Raw genomic sequence first — 20,616 nt, 5'->3', positions numbered from 1 at the left:
CTACCGAGTTCTTATTGATAATTTATCGAGCTGTGCCATTCCAACTCGGCAACAGCCGATTTAATATGTGTATACTCATAAACGGGCGTGTATAGGCGCGGCCGAATATTCCGACAGCATTGCTCCCCCATTACGTGTGCTCCGTTACGGCGCTAATGAGTGCGTCCCGATTCGGCTGATACACGCCCTGCTTTTGCGGCCATGGTCTCACCGTGCGTGGAAGGTATATGAGGTCCATATTGTGAGAATGGAAGCAGCATGCTTCCTGCTACTCCGTCGCACTCGCGTATAATAGTATTCTGCAGGAAAAATAACACCGTGCAACTGAACGGCACATTATGGTGTGCCAACGATGACATGTGCAGTGAAAAAGAAAAAAAAAGAAGACGAATAACTGATTAAAGTTCAGAAAACAAACGCAAGCAGCTGTTCAACAGGGTCTTCCAAGGTCGATCGGGATTCCAACCTATAATGTACATGAACTGCAGTAACGATGAGAAAATTTTCGGACTATATATGTAACGGTGTTCTTATTTAGCGTTGTCCGCACGGGCGAAGCGCATAACGCATGTGCAACAGTTTCAGGTATCGCGTCCACGAGCCACGAAATTGTGGAAGAGCGATCTGCTACCACATATATAAAGTAATAAAACGCCATTTCATCTGAAATCCCAGGCACGGTGCGCAGAGGAGACTATGTGACAGACACGACATGGCCTCGACACTTGCTGAAAGGCGAAAGGCAGTGATCCCGACCACTAGCGTTGCTTCCCATCACTGTGGCAGCAACCTCTACTTCGGAGAAGTCACTATGCGGCCAAAATATTCACAGTACCGCCAAAATTTACAGAGGGGTTACTTTGGAAAACAGTATTAGTGCCACAACTGTATACGTAATTTCTAAGTTCTACTGCGAAATAAATGTCTCACTCGATTGTACTTGCAGCGCGGGAACACAATGCCGACAAGGGAAAAACACCACAGCGTCATCTGCAGTCGTCTATTCATGTGTAATTCACTGAGTCGAATTATGCATAACATAGCCCAACTACTTTCTTAGTTGCGATCGACCGTGAAAGACACTTGCACTGAGCTCACGTTACAATAAAACAAACGTCATGCTGATGTTCGCACAGATAAAGAAAAAAAAATACAACAATGAAAGCTTTGCTTTCAAGGCTTAAAGTCGGCCGGCCATTGTCCAGTGCCAGACACTGGACAATGGCCGGCGTAGTGCATACATGTAGTGCACACAGGCACACAGCTGTGCTTTGACCTGCTTTCCCGACCTCCGCCGGCACAGCTGTCCGGAGCACAGCTTAGAGGCGACAGGACAGGCCTGCAGCAATCACATAAGATGTCGTGAAACATGGGGATGCACAGGTCATTTAAATTACCAAAATATACGCGCTCAAGGATTGCGTTGGCGCGCTAATCTTCCAGCTAAGCTTGCTCACACGATCAGAGTTCGAAGGTATTATATTAGATTCTTTTTAAGCCTCGCATATATATACTTGAAGGATTAGCAAAAATAAGCACAGGGCTTATAAAACTGAAAGCTATGAGCATTGACTTATGATTATTAGCTTTGTAGATCACTACTAGAACTTTTACGCATGTGTAAGGACTGCATCGGTTCAGTTGGCTGCCCTCATATGATACGTGGCCACCTGTCCTAAATAATTCGAAAAAAAAAAAGAACCAATCTACCTGAATACATCTACCTGCGACAGATGCATTATGAATAGGAGATGCAACCTGCATTCCCTATTGTCCCTCTTGTGCCACCCGCAGAACACATCGACCACTATACTTGTTGAGTGTCCTTAACTTGACGCAGAAAGTAAATTATTTATGAATATACTGAATCACAAGATGGGGTCCCGCACTCAAGCCCGAGGGACATTTTGTTTCCACGAGGACACTGGATATTTAGGAGCGACGTCCTTCGGCTCCTTCTAAAGCTCCTCCACGTTACAGGGTTAGAATGTGAACGGCGATGTCGCGTGGGTCGACTTGGGATGGGTGACGCTCACACTGTTGCGCTGCGGGTGCAAGTTCCTCGTGTTAGCGGGTGCCGCTGTTAGTGCCTGTTTCGCTCGAGCCGCCCATTGCCGCAAGCCGCACCGCACGCTTGCGGTCGCGCGAGAGATTGCACGTATCAAACACTTGTGCACAAATTTTGATTTACAATGTGTAAGGTATACACTGTGTACACATTGTAAACGGTAATTTGTGCACAAGTGCTGGATATGTGCAATTTTTCGCGCAACCGAAAGCGTGCGGTGCGGCGTGCGGCCATGGGCGGTTTGAGCGTAAATCGGCCCTTACCAGATGGAATGTATACGACGGGCTTGAAACCCTACCGCGTTTGAAAGGTGGCCTTCTGGCGGAGCAATTGCCGGCAGCTCTTGCAAGGTTAGACCCGCCTTGCAGTAAATAACACTCCTCCTCCTTTCTCAACTTCCCCCCTCACCCCTCCCAATTAGATAGTAAAGATATTGGCCTGTCCTCCATCCTTCTGCTCCACGATGCTGTATACAGCTTGTGGAAAAGTATTGCAGCTTACGTTTCTTCCTCGGGCGTAATGTGGGCCGGAAAACCTTGCGCTCTGCCCCAGTCCCGTTTACCTTTGCCGATCTTCTTGCGACAACCATTATGGCAGGAAACACATGTCACGACGGGGTATCCGATACGGCGTACGGGGTACGACGCCTCTGAAAGTTGCCCAGTCTGACTGCCGGCCGACTTCAATGGAGCGTGAGGGAAACACGTACAGTTATTGTACGTCGAATCTAACGCGAAATTGTACCGTGTATCTTCTGCTTCTGCAGCATTCCTGGAATATCGTCTGGAAAAAAAGTGAAGTCCGTACTGCTAGGCAGGCTAAAATACGTAGTATGCGAGTTTCGTCTTATTACTTTCATATATATATATATATCCTCTGCAGGGACCGCGCCTCCAGAGTCACCGTGCTGCCCATGCTTGACGTGATGGCGTGCTGCAAGTGCGGCCACGGGTTCGGCCCTTCGGAGAAAATCGTCAATTCCTGCGGCCAGGTCTGGCACCCTGAATGTTTTGTGTACGTCACTCCAGGTACATTCTTCAGTAACATATGATGTGCTGCACAGATCGCAATAATGCATTCCGCGCTACATTCATATACCCGCAGCGGTTGCTTAGTGGCAATGGTGTTGGGCTACTAAGCACGAGGTCGCGGGATCGAATCCCGGCCACGGCGACCGCATTTCGACGGGGACGAAATGCGAAAACACCCGTGTACCTAGATTTAGGTGCTCGTTAAAGAACCCCAGGTGGTCCAAATTTCTGGAGCCCCCCACGACGGCGTGCCTAATAATGAGATCGTGGTTTTGGCACGTAAAACCTCATGATTAAAAAAAAGAAAACGCGCTATCCTGAAGGAGCTCCGGGATGGACTTCTAAGACCCCCCCATATCTATCTATCTCAGAAGGAATGTGAACGATGTACGTTGTCTTTTTCTTCCCCTTCCCAGGGGGCGCCAAACTCTTTAGCACTCTTGACCGCCGCGTTGCTTATTACGACTCTGTTTATCACTATAGTATAGCGTTCATGTGGATGCAGTCTAGTTATATTTCATAGAACTTTATTAAGGTCAGCACGTATAAAACCATTGTGCGGCGAACAAAAGAAAAAGAAAGCGCTCCTTTGCTGAATTAACAGCATTGACGCTAAAAGGAATTAACGCTTATCAGAACACAGGCACTTGGCAGCAGCGGAGAAACTCTGTTTCGGAATATCGTTTCCAAATGCATAAGAGACTCCGGACGACAAACGTCAATGGTATTTCTTTCTCTCTTACCGTTTCTTTTCCTTCTTAGATAAAAGTATTCCAGACCAAGAAGGGATCATAAATTTGCAGCGTACACTGTAAAATAATTTACACCCTTAAAAGTGAGAAATGTTTCTATAACTCACATCCTCAGGGTGTCAGTTGTATAAATTGTGTCTAAATATGTGTATAGTATAAACTATAGTGTACTATACCATAGTATAGAATATAGTATAAATAGTGTCTAAGTGTGTATGTGTATGAATGTGTCGATAACTCACTCCCTAAGGGTGTGAGTTATAGACACAATTGCAGCCTTTTTCACTTTTAAGGGCGTAAATAATTTTACAGTGTAGCCAGATCCTCCCTTCGTGCTCACGGCGCATACGCGCGTTCGGTAACTGACTCAAACACGACGGAAAACGGATCCCCGCATTCACTGCAGTGGAAAACAAGTTGTTGCTTGCGGTTCGTCCCAGAGTTACGGAATATCCCAGCGTACTGATAGCTTGGCCCAAGCTGGCGGTATACCACGTCAGCTCATTGTGGGATATTCGGGTGTCACAACTTCTGCTTCCGTTCAGCAAACCGCGAGCGGAAAAGAAAACAAAAAAAGAAGTGACAAGCCACACGCGTTATCGTTGCAGTGCAATAACTGCAATACCGTATCAACGTAGACTGCGAAGCCGTTGATACCGTGGGCATAGAAAACCCATAAAATGGTATACCTATTCCGTTTGCACATTTCTCACGGGAGACGAAAATACGATCACAGGCACACATATGATTTCGACTTCCTATCTATCTCATCCTCAATACTTCCGCCTTAATTTAAACTTAATATGGACCGTTTTTGCGAAACAGTTTGCTCCAGATGAACGAGATGGCGCTGTCGGCGCCGCACGTTGCCTGAGCGAAAGCGCACGAGTACAAAACAGTTACAACTTCTGCCCCGCTTCTGTCCCGCTTCAGAGGACCGAAGCTGTAGCCAAAGCTTCGTGACGTTCACCCAGTCACCGTCCACGATATCCGCCGGAACAGAGGTTTGCTGAGCCGCACCGGGACGTCATGCACATCCATTGTAAACACGAAGGAAACGGAGAAAGCTGACGTAAGCAATGGACGCGTCTCCACGTGATCAAGCATGGTGGCGCCGACGAGATCACCGCGGAAAGGGTCTATATTACACACGTTCACAATGGTTAAATGTATTTCTGTGCGCCTGCAGGAACCGTTACTCAATGTCGCACACAACGGATCAGGGAAGAAATGTTACCTTTCCGTCTTTAGTGTAGATTACGCAACTTACATTCCGGAACATTTCCTAGAACTTTACGCACGCAATGAGACTTAATGTATGTGTTTTCGCGTGTGCTTCAAAATGCTTTGAGGTTGATAGTCGGAGACCGCTCATGACTTGTCTGTCTGCTTCGATGATAACCCAAACCACGTTGTTTTGCAGATGCGCGCAATGTTTCCGGCGGTTTCCCGGGGACGTCTACTACGAGGTAACGTGGCCTATCCTCGTCACCTAGCCGTTTTTAGTTTCTTTCCATCGCCCTTTACAGCTACAGAAACAAAGAGACGCAGCAAGGCGAGAAAAATGTTCATTCTGACGAGAACTATATAAATGGTTGACAACCTAAATATGCAAGTACGCCACTGTGCAACTCAGAGGATTTCTAAATAGCTGAGACAGCCAATTATGTTCGCTCGTTTCTGTAACGTCACCATATATATATATAGCAAACTTTCAACGTGAGCTTCGCCTCGTGAATTATATTTTGGAACGCGTAAGCACAGAAGGCACAGAGGGGATTTTGCGGGTGTAGCTCGTACTAAATTCTTAGGTTGTCACCAAGTGCAAGTGGCTCTGATACTACAACTCTGATACTGATACTACAACTGATACTCTACTACAAACGCCATATGCAAAAGTATAAGCGCGGAGAAGGCGCGTGCTCCTGTCCCCTCCTTTCTCGTTTATGCTTGTTTCTTTAAATCCGTGAGTCCACCGGCGGATCCAGAGCATCGTTGACGTCTCCTGCATATAGTGTTCCGCACACTACGATACGTTTGCGGACGGGCTGCTATAATGTCGTAAAGCATTGCGTGCACGTGAACACGGTGTGAAGCCCTGTCGGGTGCTCTCTCTCGCACTGCCACGCAGTTCGAGGGCCGCAACTACTGCGAGCACGACTTCCGCGTGCTGTTCATGCCGACGTGCGCCCAGTGCAACGAGGGAATCACGGGCCGCCTCATCAGGGCTCTGGGAAGGGACTGGCACGCGCACTGTCTCTGCTGCCGACGATGCGGCGAGTGCCTCTCGGATCAAGGGCTGCTGAGCATACACCGCAGGTATGACACGGATTCGCGCATGTAGCGTGCGAGCACGCGGCAAATGACCGGGGTCGTTCGGGATGGTGGAACAGTTTCGGTGTTCGTTTCGTTATAGCGAGAATATGCATGCCTCTGCGCGTACGTCACCACTCATTTCGCACAGTGCAGACATCGCGCACGTTGAGTTTATCCTGCGTTACAGGAGAGATGTGGTTCAGGGAGATAAGAAGATTTAGTGAGAGAGAACACATTAACGTTCTATTAACCGACGACTCTAGAGCGAGTCGTCTTTGTTCGCGGTGGTGGCGCTGCCCGATACCTAAAGTGGACTCGCGGAGACGTGCATACAGATGCCATCACCCCCCCCCCCCCTCCTGCATTTAGGAGGAAAGGCGGAGAGGTGGTTGCAAGGCTTTCCACCTGCGCCGTCAGCCGAGCTCGTTAGCGTGAAGCCGAAACCAACTTCACGGAGCTTATTGCTCGTATGTGCTGAAATATGCTCTTACGAACAATCCTAGCGTAAGTATGTTTTCTGTGTGTATGCGAATACGGGCAATGATGTTTTACTCCTACGTGTTCTGGGCAGCGGTGTTTTCAAACATTATAAGACGCTCAGAGCTGGGATTATAAGCCAGTGAGCACAGCTGCATCTGGGCAGAGCTGTAGCGAAGGGAGCTTTATACCTCAGCGCTTCTGGAACAACGGGGAAGAAGATTAAAGTCAACTTAAGAAGTCATTGACCAGCGCTACTGGTAACCTCTTGGTCGCAGTTACCGGCCTAGACGACGCGGCCTCTTATGAACCGTCCTTACAAATTACTTCTTTAAAAACGGCCTCGATTTTCTCAGCAATTTATCGCACTGCCCATTCATGATTGTTATTTCCTAACGAAGCGCTTGTTTTTTTGTTAGTTGTAAAGGTCAGTGGCTCGAAAGGCGAAAGAAAGTGTTCGTAACTGCATTTTAATCTTGGTTAACCGTCCTGATATTTTTCAGCCTCGTATCACGGACCCGTTGGAGCCACTCTGTCAATACAAACGCCGCCTTCTAGACTTGTATACCGCAGCAAGCGCGTCGAGTCGCTGCTCTACTTTGTGTACAGTTTGTGTTCTCTATCCCGCAGGCCTTACTGCAGAAAGTGTTACAACGTCATGCAAGCGGAATACATTGGCAAGCTGATATGCGCCAAGTGCGAGTAAGTAGCCCTCTTATGAATAAATGACAATAAACCTTAATCTGTTTGGCATATTCAGTACTACACCTACAGAATACTTGTACTCTTAGCAGTAGATAATACTACTGCTAAGCTGTGAGAAGGTCGTCCTAACTTTTTTTTTTTTCAGTGAGGTGATCGACGAGAATCCACTCAGACGAAATGGCGAAGTGTACCACCCTTACCACTTTACCTGCGTTAAATGCAGGTGAGTGAGATTACCTCTCTAGGTGAGGACGCACATTCATAGAGCGGATACACATTAAAAGTTCATTGCTTCATTTTCAAACACTTGTCGTCAGTTATTGTCAAATAGTCAAACATTGAATCACTGTCGTGACAGTCTAGAAATACATTGACTAACGTCACTTTTCATTCGCGCTGACAATGGAAATAAAAATAAATAAATGATAAATAATAATAAATAAATTAAAAGTAAACTAATAGTACTTCCAACATTCGGATTGTCATTTAGTTAGTTGTGGCTGTGCTACAAAAGCAGCTGAGACAGCTTTAAAGTTGTATTACTAGAATAAGCGACTACATTAACCATAATCAAGCTATCTCATCACTTAGCCCGCTTATGCTTGCACTAAAGCCTAGTTTGCTCTGTTGCACGATGCTTGTGTAACGCTGTTGGAGCTGTCTTAATTAAACGACCTTTCCAGTGTGCCACAAGCTATGACTTATGTGTCACGTTAAATTATTATGAATCAAATGATCTAATAAATTAAAGAAAGAAAAGTCCATTGGCTCGGTCTTGCGCAGTATTTGTGACCAAAATCCAGCAGCTCTCTTACAAAACGATCAGAGAAGTCTATCGGAGTTCAACACGAATTCTTTCGATTGTCGACGAGAATTTTAATTGAAGTCATGCTTGGCTCATCGCAGCGTGGAGCTCACGAGCGACGGGCGCGAAATAAACGGCGAGATGCATTGCCTCAAGTGTCACGACAAGATGGTCACCTCGGTGTGCGCGGCGTGCCGGAGACCCATCGAGGACGCGCGCGTGGCCTGCGCGCTGGGAAAGAAGTGGCACGTCGAGGTATGCCCGTTCGCTGCCGTCGATGGCGGCAAGCGCTTCTCGCCGGCATTACACACTGTCGGAATTACACGGTGTGGACGCCCTCGGCACGTCAGACAGAGCAACGTTGACGAAGCAGAAAGACGAACACGCGAGGACACGGCAATAATTAATTAACTAATTGATCATTTAATTAATTAATTCTGCTCTTGCACTCATTCGTGCCCTTACCTCTCTCTTGCTTCGAGATGAGTGCACCAATGGAACTAAACACAGGGTCAATGAAAAAGAAGTTACGAGGATGAGGTCGCAAAAGTATACGCACGCCCTTTTAGCGTGAGAGAGTTTTATGTCACAGTCTAATTATTTTCTCTAAAGCCACTGCACCGATTTTGATAAGCCTGTTGGCTCGAAAACCCTCGTACACATTGTAACAGTATCGCGTAAGCTGTAAATTCATAGAAGCTCATTTGTCCGCTTTAAGCACTCCAACGTATGCAGTTTACAGAACTGCGATATCTCTCTTTGTGCAGCGTTACGTGGTGCTTCTATTCTTTATCTTATCATACCAACTTTGCACAATATTTGTTAAACGTTTGAGTTTCTCTACCGAAATCTCATACCTTCCAACCTGTGAACTTTGCCATTCGTAAACTCTGGCGGGAAGCCAAGGGGAGGGGGAGAGAGAGAGCATGCATCTTATTCCTTTTAGAGCTTGCCCTAAGCGCACGTCTTTCTTTCTTTTTCTTCTTTTTTCCCCAGGGATACACACGCTATTGAGTAACGAAGGTTTAAGTTCAGACGCATCAGCATCAGACTTCGAACATATACGGACATGCAACAAATTGTTTTTGCATCATAGTGACTTTTTCAGACTTAGCTTTTGTCGATTTCACCTGTTTTAAAAACTTATTTGTACGGACTTGGTAAAAACAAGTATCGCCTATCGAAATATTTGCTACGGAAAATAATTTTTGCAAAAACAAAATTTTTTTCGTAGAACTTGACGCAGCACTCTTAAAATTGTGAAATGGGCCCAAATTCGTAAACTGTATGAAAAATTCGGGAGAGTTGGCAGGTATGAAATCTTGCTGCTTATAGTTGCTGTAGTTTAACTTGCTCTCCCAAATGCAGCAAATTTCATTCAAATCATAGCAATTGTCTCGTGAAAGCATTTCTGCGTTTTATGTGTATTTGAATGGGCAAATCGGTGTGTACGCCCCGAGCCAGAACTTCCTCATAACATTGTTAAAATTTGGGCGCATTGGAACAGCTAATTCTCGGAACACAACCAAGGCAGAAAGGACACTAAACACAAGAACACTGCGCTGCATCTACATCTCATAACGTGCTCTTGTGGTTATTTTCTTCAGTGCCGCATGGCGGATATACTTCTCAGGTACATTTCATCCACTTGATTTTGCTTTATTCTTTTCTCACTTTCTGCGCGCGTGCTCGATCGTTTGTCCTGTATACTTATTTATCAGGTTGAGTACACTATGACGTGCTGGCTGAAGTCGCTCTCCGCGGAAATGACTTAGCTCAAACGGCCGGGTTCACGCTGAATGACCCACAATTGGGTCACACGCCAGTAGATTATAGTGCAGGGTGGTGCGTACTCGACGGGACGCATGTTCACCAGGGTGTGTTCAGCTTAACGCGAAATCTGTGGGTCTTCTTCCCTCAACGATTGGCATTACCCATGCTATGCGGAGGCGTTACTGCCACCTTGGTTACTGGCGCCTTGCACATTGATTTTACGAGTTTTCTTAAGCTTGACTTTCCAATAGGCTAAAGAAGAACTGAAAAATTGTTGTATATACCATCGACGATGATCGTCAATGTAAGTGAATAGCCGAACGCTTCCGGAAAGTTATTCGCGTTATTAAACCAATGCTCCGCTTAAACGTGTATGCACTCATTACAGCACGGACATTTAGGCGTTCGCCGTTTTATTGCGCAATTCCGTAGAGAACAGAGCCGTTACCCAGCATACCTGTAGTGGCTATATACATACATATATACATATATATGTATATATCGTCTGCGTGCCATCCTCCTCTCCCTCCTCCTGAGCCCACAGCCGCCAAGGGGGGAGAGAACGGCGGGAGAGGGCTGTCCTTCCTGAAGCCCCTTGAGCAAAACGTGAACAAGGTGAATGGAGGAGCCGAATGCCAGAAGGCTCCTGCATTCACCTTGTTCACGTTTTGCTCATCGTCTTGAATTTCCATCTCCCGCGTTCCCTCTCTGAAGCCCCTTAGTCCTTCCTGACCGCTCCACCGCAGCCCGCAGACCTTCAGGCGCCCCAAAGTCTCGCCCTGCAACTCGGTTGCGCGATGGCACACGTGCACACTGCGGTGCGTCGGCGGTGTGCAACTCCGGCGACCACCGACCACGAGAGCGGAAGCAAGAGCCAAATAAAGCTACCTATTCGCTTTCTAAAATGAAGGGAGAAAAATAACCGTAGTGGAGCGAACGGTATAATCAAGGGGCACAGCGGGGTGTCTCCCTCCCTCTCGGCCCACCGAGCCTGTTTTTTCTCCTGTTCCAGCACTTCGTGTGCGCGCACTGCGAGAAGCCGTTCCTCGGCCGCAAGCACTACGAGAAGAACGGGCACGCCTACTGCGAGACGCACTTCGAGCAGCTCTTCGGGTTCGTCTGCTTCGTGTGCAACCTGCCGTCGGCACAAGGTGCGTGTGAAGCGATTTCAGTAAAGGAGCGGAAGAGATGAGTGCAGCGCCGTAACTGTCTCTCACAGGAGGGCACCTCAACAGCACTGCACGGGGAAGTGGGAATAGGGAGAAAAAGGTGAAGGAGAGAAAGACAGGCACAAGGTACATACATGCATGCGACGCGTGCGTCGGCGTTCCGTGTCTGCGCGCCTGCCTGTGTCGAGATGTGGGCGTCGCCCGTGCGCGCTCGACACGCAGCTTCCGCCGTATATAGCCCGCTGGCCGCGTAATTACATTCTGCATAAATTATGCCCCGATCTACATTTCGTCGTTCACAAACGTAGTCCCCGGACGGCTTCCGGTTTTGCTCATTGACGTATACAGCCCGCTAAATTTAGCGAGCAAGAAATGCATTGGCTCCGATGTCGAGTACAGGAGTAGTGCGTTAAAATCTAAGCCCGCCGATTTTCAACACTTTTCCTCTGTTCATAACGACAAATTTTACAAGTGAATGCTGCCGTAAGTTATGCGAAAATTTGATGTGTTAGTCTTGAGGCGTAATGCGCATTTATTTTATCTCAAAGCTTTAAGATAGACTTTCCGCACAGCGAAACAACTTAGAAATGCGCCTTGTGTTCCCGCACAGTAGACTGGTGCAGAGCCCGTACCCGCCGTGGTTGCTTAGGGGCTATGGTGTTGGGCCGCTAAGCACGAGGCCGCGGGATCTTATCCCGGCTACGGCGGCCGCATTTCGATAGGGCCGAAATGCGAAAACACCCGTGTATTTAGATTTAGGTGCACGTTAAAGAACCCCAGGTGGTCTAAATTTCCGGAGTCCCCTAGTATACGGCGTGCCTCATAACCAGAAAGTGGTTTTGACATGTAAACACCATAATTAATTAATTAATTAATTAATTAATTAATTAACTAATTAATTAATTAATTAATTAATTAATTAATTCATTAATTATACTGCCCGTGACCTGACGTTTCTTGGGGCCGCACTCTCGCTGCTGTTATCGCGCAAGTTAAATCGTCTATATACAAGGTCTCTTTACGCCGACTCGAAAAAAAAAAAGTAATATTGCTACGATAACGCGTACTAACCCCGAGTTAGGATGTTTCAGCTAACTCCTGCCAAGCCTTATAAAATCCGTATGCTACCAATGAATGATCGATACTGCACGCATGACCGCATGAGTATAAGACGCAGGCAAAAGTGATACGCGATGGCCACACCTGTCGCCTCCACTGCATCGCCTTCCGCCGTCAAGATATTCTCGAACTCCACACAGTGTCAACAGCAAGAACGCCGACAGAGCTTCAAGAATTGTCATCTGTTATTTATCGCATATTCGCCATGTCTCCATATGCGTCATTGCTTTGACAGACGAGATATACCTCGGCAATAGTGCAAGCCAACACTACTGCATTCGATCCATCTTCGTCGACCAAGACCTCTTCGTACCTTCGGCCGTCGCGGTAGTATCGATCGTTCGTTCGTAACATGTTTGAGGGCACTAATGTCGCTCCGCGCGAGTGCCCAGCCACATGGTCATCATCATCATCAGCAGCCTATTTTATGTCCACTGCAGGACGTAGGCCTCTCCCTGCGATCTCCAATTACCCCTGTCCTGCGCCAACCTATTCACGTGGTACACTTTTTCAAATCTCGCACACTTTCCTTACGGCCTTGAAAAATTTAAACCACCGCAGCTATCATCACGGAAAGAAATTATTTCGATATTTGTCTATAGGTTCAACATTTCCATTGAATATTTTGTGTTTGAAGGAATACTTTAAAAGGTGGATAATTAATTATTGTTAATTAATTCCCACATGAGGTGCTCACAGGAGGTATTCAGATACCTGGATTGGGAAGAATTGAGGATAAGGGTTAATAGAGAATACCTTAGTAACTTGAGATTCGCTGATGATATTGCCTTGCTTAGTAAGCTCAGGGGACCAATTGCAATGCATGCTCACTGACCTAGAGAGGCAAAGCAGAAAGGTGGGTCTAAAAATTAATCTGCACAAAACTAAAGCAATGTTTAACAGTCTCGGAAGAGAACAGTAGTTTACGATAGGTAGCGAGGCACTGGCAGTGGTAAGGGAATACATCTACTTAGGGCAGGTAGTGACCGCGGATTCCCTAATTCCCTAAGCTCATAGTAAAAAAAAAAATACTCTGAGCTGTTCAAGAGGACAGTGAACAGTACTAAGTTGCTTGCATTTTTGTAACACACGCGTGAATTTTTGAAGGCTTGGCACGAGTTAGTTGAAACTCCTTATATATGCATGGTGTTGCCAAGATAGAATACAAATAACTGCTGGTAGAACCTTTAAGAAACGCTGAAATCCGAAATACATGCAGTGCTCTCATTGTTGCTATATATAATCTCGCCGGACTCAGGCTGTGATCGTAAACACAGCATACAAATTTATTTGCGCCTGTATAGGCATACCACAAAGGAAACATGGCACTGGAATTAAAGCCGCCTTCGTACATGACGTTTGACAGCGTGAGCTTGGACCAAGGACGGCGAAAGAGGCGACAAACGGTCCGTTCGTTCGCACTGTCAAATGTTATGGATCAAAGCCAACTAGCCCAGCCGCATGCCTTCGCACGGAGGGCAGGGCGCACGTGAGTGACGTGACAGTGATAGTGACGTGAGTGCTTGCGCCTCACCGTCGGGCGACCGTGAAGCGATCGTGGCTTGGTGAGGAGGCTCGCTCGATGCTCGTCCCAACTGTGAGGCACAATCAATCACGTCACCGTCACCTCACTCATGGGCGTCAAGTATGAACGGGAAAGTTGCGCTCTTCGACTGTGCAGTTTCGCTTTACTGCGTGAAATTGGCCGAATTTCATCACGCTGTGAGATAACATTAGCGTCAACTTCTCGCATTTCTGGAAGCGGTTATGAGCGCCTCGAATGGCGCGCTTCAAGTATTCCTTTGGGATCAATCGCACGGCTATATTTGGCTAAAAAATTGGTATTTGGTTATCTAATTGCTATACATTGAATCATTTTCAAGTGTGACTCTGTCGTAGAGGCATTTCCAGAGGAAATCATTTCACCATCTCATGTTCCCTATATTAAACGAATTGCGAACGCATTTTGTGAGACACCCGTTATACATGGGCATACTAAACGAAACGAACGCTTCAAGCGCTCACCAAATTTACACTGACCACGTCCTCTGTTCCTTGTACAGGCTACAAGTCTCTGAACAAAATGTGGTGCCCGCCGCACTTCAACTGCTCGTATTGTGACAGGCCTCTTGCTACGAAGTAAGTTGCATCGCTTAATTCCATATCCATTCATCTGCAGTTGTAGCAGTATTGAGCTTTGTTTTCCTGCTTTTTTTTATGGCAGTATTTTCTTATCGCACTTTCTTGCTTTCTTGTGCTTTCTTTTCGTACAGCCGAGTCGATAACACTGCAGACGTTATTTCTCTGATATTATTCTGCAAATAAACGTTATACAACGTTATGATGTTGTGGCCAGAATGTATAGGACAGTTTCGGTGTGAAGCTATATCGTTAAAGGGACACTAAAAGATAACACAAACTCAAGCTCCGCTGGTAAATGAAGCTTCTCGTGTAGTAGAAACGGCCACTATTACCGTCAACGAACACTATTAATAAGCAAAAAAAAAAAATCATGGAACAATTCAAAACATGTGTCGACGTGAAGCTCCTCAATTGATCGCTGTGACGCCATGAATTTTGAGCATCTATATATACTCCGGTTAGTTGTTTTTCGCTAAGGAAGCACTGTGCATTCCAAAAGAGCCAAATAGCTAACATAGCAGGTATCGTAAGCATTTCCTGCGCCATGACAGCCCTAATGCGATCAAATATTTTGAAATGTATGACACGGCACTGACCATTCGTGCTGCGATTGAAGCAACAAATTCGAGTTTTAAAAACTTCCAAGCGTGCCATATTGTGGTGTGCCAGAGTGATCTCTCTCTCTCTCTCTCTCTCTCTCTCTCCTTTACCAATACGACAATTAACAGATTAAAAGATTGGTTCGTCGTTCGTTTCACGCAGGTCAAGGTTTCTCGACGTTGACCTGAGGCCCGTATGCAAGAAATGCTTCGAGAAGTTTCCCAGCAAGCTAAAAAAGCGCCTTCTCAAGACGACGGAGAAAAGCAGCCTTCCGAACAATGACAAACATGTGTCTAAAAAAAATTGTCTTTCTTAACGTAGAAAAACAAGAGATTTATTGTTATCGTGTTCTTACAAATGAGATTGGAAGAAAGGCCGTTATGTTTTAAAGGCTTACTAAAATTATCAGCAAGATGTAATATTATATTGAATCAGAACTAGTGCTAAGACTCATACGCAGACTTGTAGGTATCTAACGGCGGTGCTGTCGGATCAACAATGACGACGAATATGTATAGCGTTATGGGTTAGACGCAAGTGTTTCGATAGAAGAAGAAAAAATGGTAGGGGGGGGGGGTGTAAAAATAAACAGAGCGTTTTCTCTATGCTTACACTGTTATTTCGTTGCACTCGTGTGTTGAACACGATCGCGCTTAGTCACTTGTCATTTACTGTCAATTCATATCAGTTACTGTAAGCAGAATAGTGACCAGAATGTCTCCGATCGCACTAACGCTGATCAACGCAGTGTGTACGTGACATCGAATATTCCCTCCCTCATAAAATAAGGCCACAAAAATAATTAAATATAATTAAAATAATTAACGTTGTACCACTGACGTGGAAAGTTTAGGTGCATATACCAAGAAAGAGCCCCGTGAAAAGGTTACCCGTTTCAATGCCCACATGTATGCCGGCGAGGATCACATTCAAAGCATGTGCACGATGTGAATCACGCTTTAGCGTTTCCGCGTCTCCTTGAGACACAAGGAATGCCAGTACCGCAAGACGCTGACCGGCGATACCGGGCTTCTCTGCGAAATGCTTACACAGCAGCCGCGAACGTTTCGCATGAGACCCGCTCTTTGGACTTCTATCAGCTGACGTCAGCTACCCGGCTCGAGATGCGACATCAGTATTACATATTCGCTCTCTCTTTACGATGGCCCCGAGAAAGGAGGCCCGTAATGAGGTCACGAGCATGAAACGACACCCACAAGCAATGCCTGTGTGTCTACCCGGCTTCCGGGAGTACGTGCGAGCGCAAAATGTTTATAGGCATGAGAATAACCAGATGCACTATTGGCGCAGACTTGCCACCAAGCCCTTGACTCAGAGTATACATACGCCCTTGACACGCATCGTGTACCTTTCATGCAAACCGTGTTCCCGTGGCACACATAGGTAAGCATAGTCTAGCTGCTTCACGGACGTCCTCTCTAAACGTATGTCTCCTTGCGAACTATCAGGCGATTTTATTATACTTTTGGTCATCGTTTTCCTTTTTTTTTGTTGCCGTTTCATGCTGGTGAGCACGTCATTAGCGAATAGGAATAAAAGCTTCTACGAGAGTGAGATGCTGTGATTTTGGTAAAACGTGCAACAAGGATATAAAAGTATATGCATATAGCTAAATCCACCGGTGAAAAAAGAAAGGCAAGTGACCTTGAGAACACAACAAAAACGAGGTGACTCATTTATTGTTACCTAGCTCATGGCATCAATGTCGGCTTCGAGCTCGTTTTCCACTCCACTTCATGGCTTTGCTTTCGTGAGCGATTGCGACCTCACCTCGACAGCGTCGTGTGAACGCGAAAGTTTCAGGCACTGTCAAGCTGTCGTGTTACATCTCTGTGTCGTTTTTGCGATGGACAGAAATTGTTTCTCCTATTTCATCTGCGCTCCTTCATTAAGGGCACTTCCGCTCTCCCTCTTCCTTGCAGTGTAACATGCAGGCGAATGCTTTGTACACAGGAGAACCTCTCTGCGTTTAACAAAGAGCTCTCTCTCTCTCTCTCGCTCGCTCGCTCCCTTTGCGACGAACATTTTGTTGTTTCAAAACATGGTTCGATTGAGCATCGTCTTTAAGAGGCAAATAATAATAATAATAATAATAATAATAATAATAATAATAATAATAATAATAATAATAATAATAATAATAATAATAATAATAATAATAATAATAATAATAATTTGCTTGCGATAAGATGGTTTAGATGGCTTCATATATTAATCCATATGGGTTAAGATATGGCTAGGCAGAAAAATGACACACGAAGGAAACTACGCCAAGAAACTCTGGCAGACCTGTGGACCTGTGTGGTCTTGCGCCGCGATAGGCCAAACTCCAGCAACGCAATTTTCGGCGACACACTGGCCGCTGCGCCGTGCGTGCTCCTTGTTATAACCGCGGAACGTTTTCCCAGCACGAAGGCGTTTAGTATTTCAGCGGAAATTTTCACCTGTCCCGCCGGCGCTGGTGACCTTGAATGCGTGCATGCTTAGAGAAGCCCTCGCGATAACACTTCTGTACCTACAAACACACTTCCAACGGCCTATATTGTAAACACAAAGGGTCCTCATCCAAATAGAGCATACTATATATACATAGGGGGACCAAAAGAAAAAAATAACCCGACTATCTAAAAAATATATATATTATTTAGGACGAAGGGTAGTAAGCACCTTCGAAATAATCTCTAACGAAGCCAATACGCTTGTTCAACCTTTTCCTCCACTTTTGGAAGCGACTCTGGAGCTCCTCAAGCACAATGCTGTCGAGCGTACCTAGCTTGCGAAGTTGTCTTCACCTCGTGCACGGAGGCAAATCTCCTTATCGCATTTTCTTAAAAATAAAGAAAAATAATCACAGGGAGCTCGGTCTGATGAATAGGGTACGTGGGGAACGCCAGCCCATCCTCTCAGAGGCTGAATACCACGTCATAACTAAAGCAGTGTGAACTGCGACGCATGTGCCGTCGTGGTGGAGAAAACCAATCGCCCGTATTTCACGAATATGCGCGTCTACCTAGCGCATTCTTTCTTAATCGTCTTAATACCTCCCAGTAAAATTTCTGATTGACACTCCCCCTGTCTGGGAGAAGCAAATTCCCGTTGCACCATTCCAAAAGAGAGATAGAGAAACGATAATCACCGGCTTTACACGAGCGCGCTTGCCACATTTCTTGCGCTCTTGCTGAATTAGTCTTCAACTGACTCCAAACTAATTACAGCGAAGCTGTATGTGGTGTAAGGATTGGGGGGCTCAATCCCACCGTTCGTAACCTGTTGTCAAGATTGGAGTCGTGCATGAATTAGATGGTAGCTGGCCCATGCCGTCGTCCAACTTATCCACGCTGAGGACGTTGTTGAAGGGGAGGACTGCTTCTCATCGAGAACAAGGAATATGGATTTATTTACAGTATCTACATAAGGACGTTGCAGTTCATCAGTTTAGCATGACTGCGAGAGAAAGTACACTGAGCAGCCACACAACAGCGGTTTATAAACACTCGGTCCTCAATCGATCTCAAGGTGAGGGAAATGTTCGACCAGGCACCGTATACGAGACTCCTCTCTGCGGGTGGGACACACACACACTCACACACACACTTCTTTGCGCGAGGTTCACGGTCCCCAACCGAGGCCAGACGGCCTTCACAGAACTCGGGGCTTACGTCAGGAAAGGTGCCTCTTATTCCCCGAGCTGGCCCCCGCAGCGCGGCCGCCGCTCGCCCATTGTCTTGCGTCTTGAGCGGCGCGTAGGAAGGGGCCTCGAACTACGTTCCCTCGGGGACTCCCTCGTTCACAGCAGACCAGGTCGGCGGAGGCGGGTTCAGGCACAAAGCCTGCTTCGTCAAACTCATCTTGGCTCCAGCGACGGAGAGCTGAGGACGCGCGTATTGTTATCCGCACACAGTCTACTTAGTGACGCCGTGGCTAGAGGTTTGCTGTGGCATTCCAAGAAAAGTTGACGCCGCTGTCGCAACCGGCTGGCAAAACTTTCATCTCAGCGGGTCGTTCTTAACAGAGGCTAGGGTTCCGCGCATTTTTTGTTCTCCGTAAACAAAAACTATCATCATCAATGGCTCATACCCACGTAAGCAAGCAAAAGATGTAATGGCTCATAGCCCCGCAAAGCAGAGAGTATACAATCACTCAGCCAAGTGAAGCGAACAGTGCTTACATTCGTTCTAGTCACGCATACAACATACAGAATAGCATATCGAAAACTATCATGATGAACGGCTCATATCCCCCTAAGCAAGGAAAAAATTCAATGGTTCATACCCCCTTAAACAAGCAAAAGATGCAATGGCTCATAGGGTTCATGGCTACTCACTTTGCGTGGATTACTTGCGACGACACTACTCCCATGATCGTTGTCGGTTATTTCAATGTGGATGAGTCGGGACCGAAAAGGGAGTGGTTTATGTGTTTCGTGTTGCAGATATATCGCTTGCGATGCCGCACCGATCCGGCCCAACCAACCACCCAGCGGCGTACGTGCGTCGATTTGACATTATCAAAGAATGTGTTTGCAGTGGCGAGTGAAATAATGACCACCGATCAAGACAGTAAATGTGCGTGCGTACCTTTAGTCACGATGACCACACATTTAAACAATAAATGAGTTCGTACCTTTGTTCAAAATTCTGTGTCACTTCCGTGTGTTATGCTAAACAGCTTCGCTAGTCATCCACCTTCACAAAGTGGTATAGCTTGTTTTTTTTTCCCTGGGATCATACCCATAGCACCAGCTCACGCACGGAACAAGCATTGCGACATCGAGTCGTAAGTAAAATTCCACTCTCAAAGTCGACTCTCAAGAGCTTCAACGTATGCCAGCAGCTTGTGAAATATCGTCAATTGTTTAAAGCAATGAATGTCGTTGGTTCTTTGCCGAAACCCTTCGATAATATCGTAGCTATCCCACATTTACAAACGAAGCGCCGTTACAATGACAAAACGTTAGTAGTACGAATACATTATTTTATCAACACACCTTTGAACTTTTGCATACACAACGCCCTTTGTACATAGCCAGACCTCTCCAACTTCATGGAACAACCTCTACTGGTTCCTTCAATGAATTTTTGTCAACGTGTCGCGCGGACGTCCTTAAGCGCACGTCACCCTCCGCATTCTGTCGCAGAACAGCTAGCTTCGCTGAAGAAAAAAAAAACCTTTCAGATCAGAGCACTTAAATCGGTTTGCGTATTTTAAATGCCAAAGCTTGCTCGACCCATGCTCACAGCAGACGTTGACGCCACAACAGCAATATATCACCGACACTGTACTTTGTACTTCATCGAGTCTATACAGCCCGTTATGAAGACATTCGTTGTACATACCTGCGCCTTTCTATATTCCTAAATTTTTGCACATAACCGAGTACGCACGGTATATTACAGAGCTCCTTCGCGCAGTTGCTGACTCTGGACTACGGCGTCTGTATGTTTTATTTTTTTTTATTTCGTTTGGAGCACCTGGCAACACAGCGAGTGGACGGCTCGTTCCATACTACAGGGTAAGGCACTAAATCGCGTCGAGGGCAGAGCACACTCTGAATGAATGCTAGTGAACACTGCTGCCACGCAGAGGAAACTGCCCTCTTGCCGTGCTATAAGATGGTGCAACAAGCGCGGGTGCACCT

The 20,616-nt window shown here is 46.4% G+C and overlaps 1 protein-coding gene across 4 annotated transcripts in view; it reads left to right on the top strand.

Moving 5' to 3' along the window:
- Positions 1 to 15,568, top strand: part of LOC142572447 (LIM and senescent cell antigen-like-containing domain protein 1) — a 31,846-nt gene extending 16,278 nt beyond the window's left edge. For 3 of the 4 annotated variants that reach the window (XM_075681573.1, XM_075681571.1, XM_075681574.1), the window contains exons 2-10: positions 2,951 to 3,082; positions 5,275 to 5,320; positions 5,983 to 6,170; positions 7,275 to 7,346; positions 7,495 to 7,572; positions 8,256 to 8,409; positions 10,940 to 11,078; positions 14,279 to 14,354; positions 15,120 to 15,568. In XM_075681573.1, coding sequence (XP_075537688.1) covers positions 2,951 to 3,082; positions 5,275 to 5,320; positions 5,983 to 6,170; positions 7,275 to 7,346; positions 7,495 to 7,572; positions 8,256 to 8,409; positions 10,940 to 11,078; positions 14,279 to 14,354; positions 15,120 to 15,273 — 1,039 coding nt within the window. In that variant the 3' untranslated portion in view covers positions 15,274 to 15,568. Of the gene's footprint in view, positions 1 to 2,950; positions 3,083 to 5,274; positions 5,321 to 5,982; positions 6,171 to 7,274; positions 7,347 to 7,494; positions 7,573 to 8,255; positions 8,410 to 10,939; positions 11,079 to 11,146; positions 11,341 to 14,278; positions 14,355 to 15,119 lie in introns of those variants that run through there. The other variant, XM_075681572.1, reaches the window with a different exon arrangement.
- Positions 15,569 to 20,616: the final 5,048 nt, after the last annotated feature.

This window comes from Dermacentor variabilis, chromosome 2 (assembly GCF_050947875.1).
Source record: "Dermacentor variabilis isolate Ectoservices chromosome 2, ASM5094787v1, whole genome shotgun sequence".
NCBI lineage: Eukaryota > Metazoa > Arthropoda > Arachnida > Ixodida > Ixodidae > Dermacentor > Dermacentor variabilis.
This window is presented reverse-complemented; position numbering and strand designations above follow the sequence as displayed.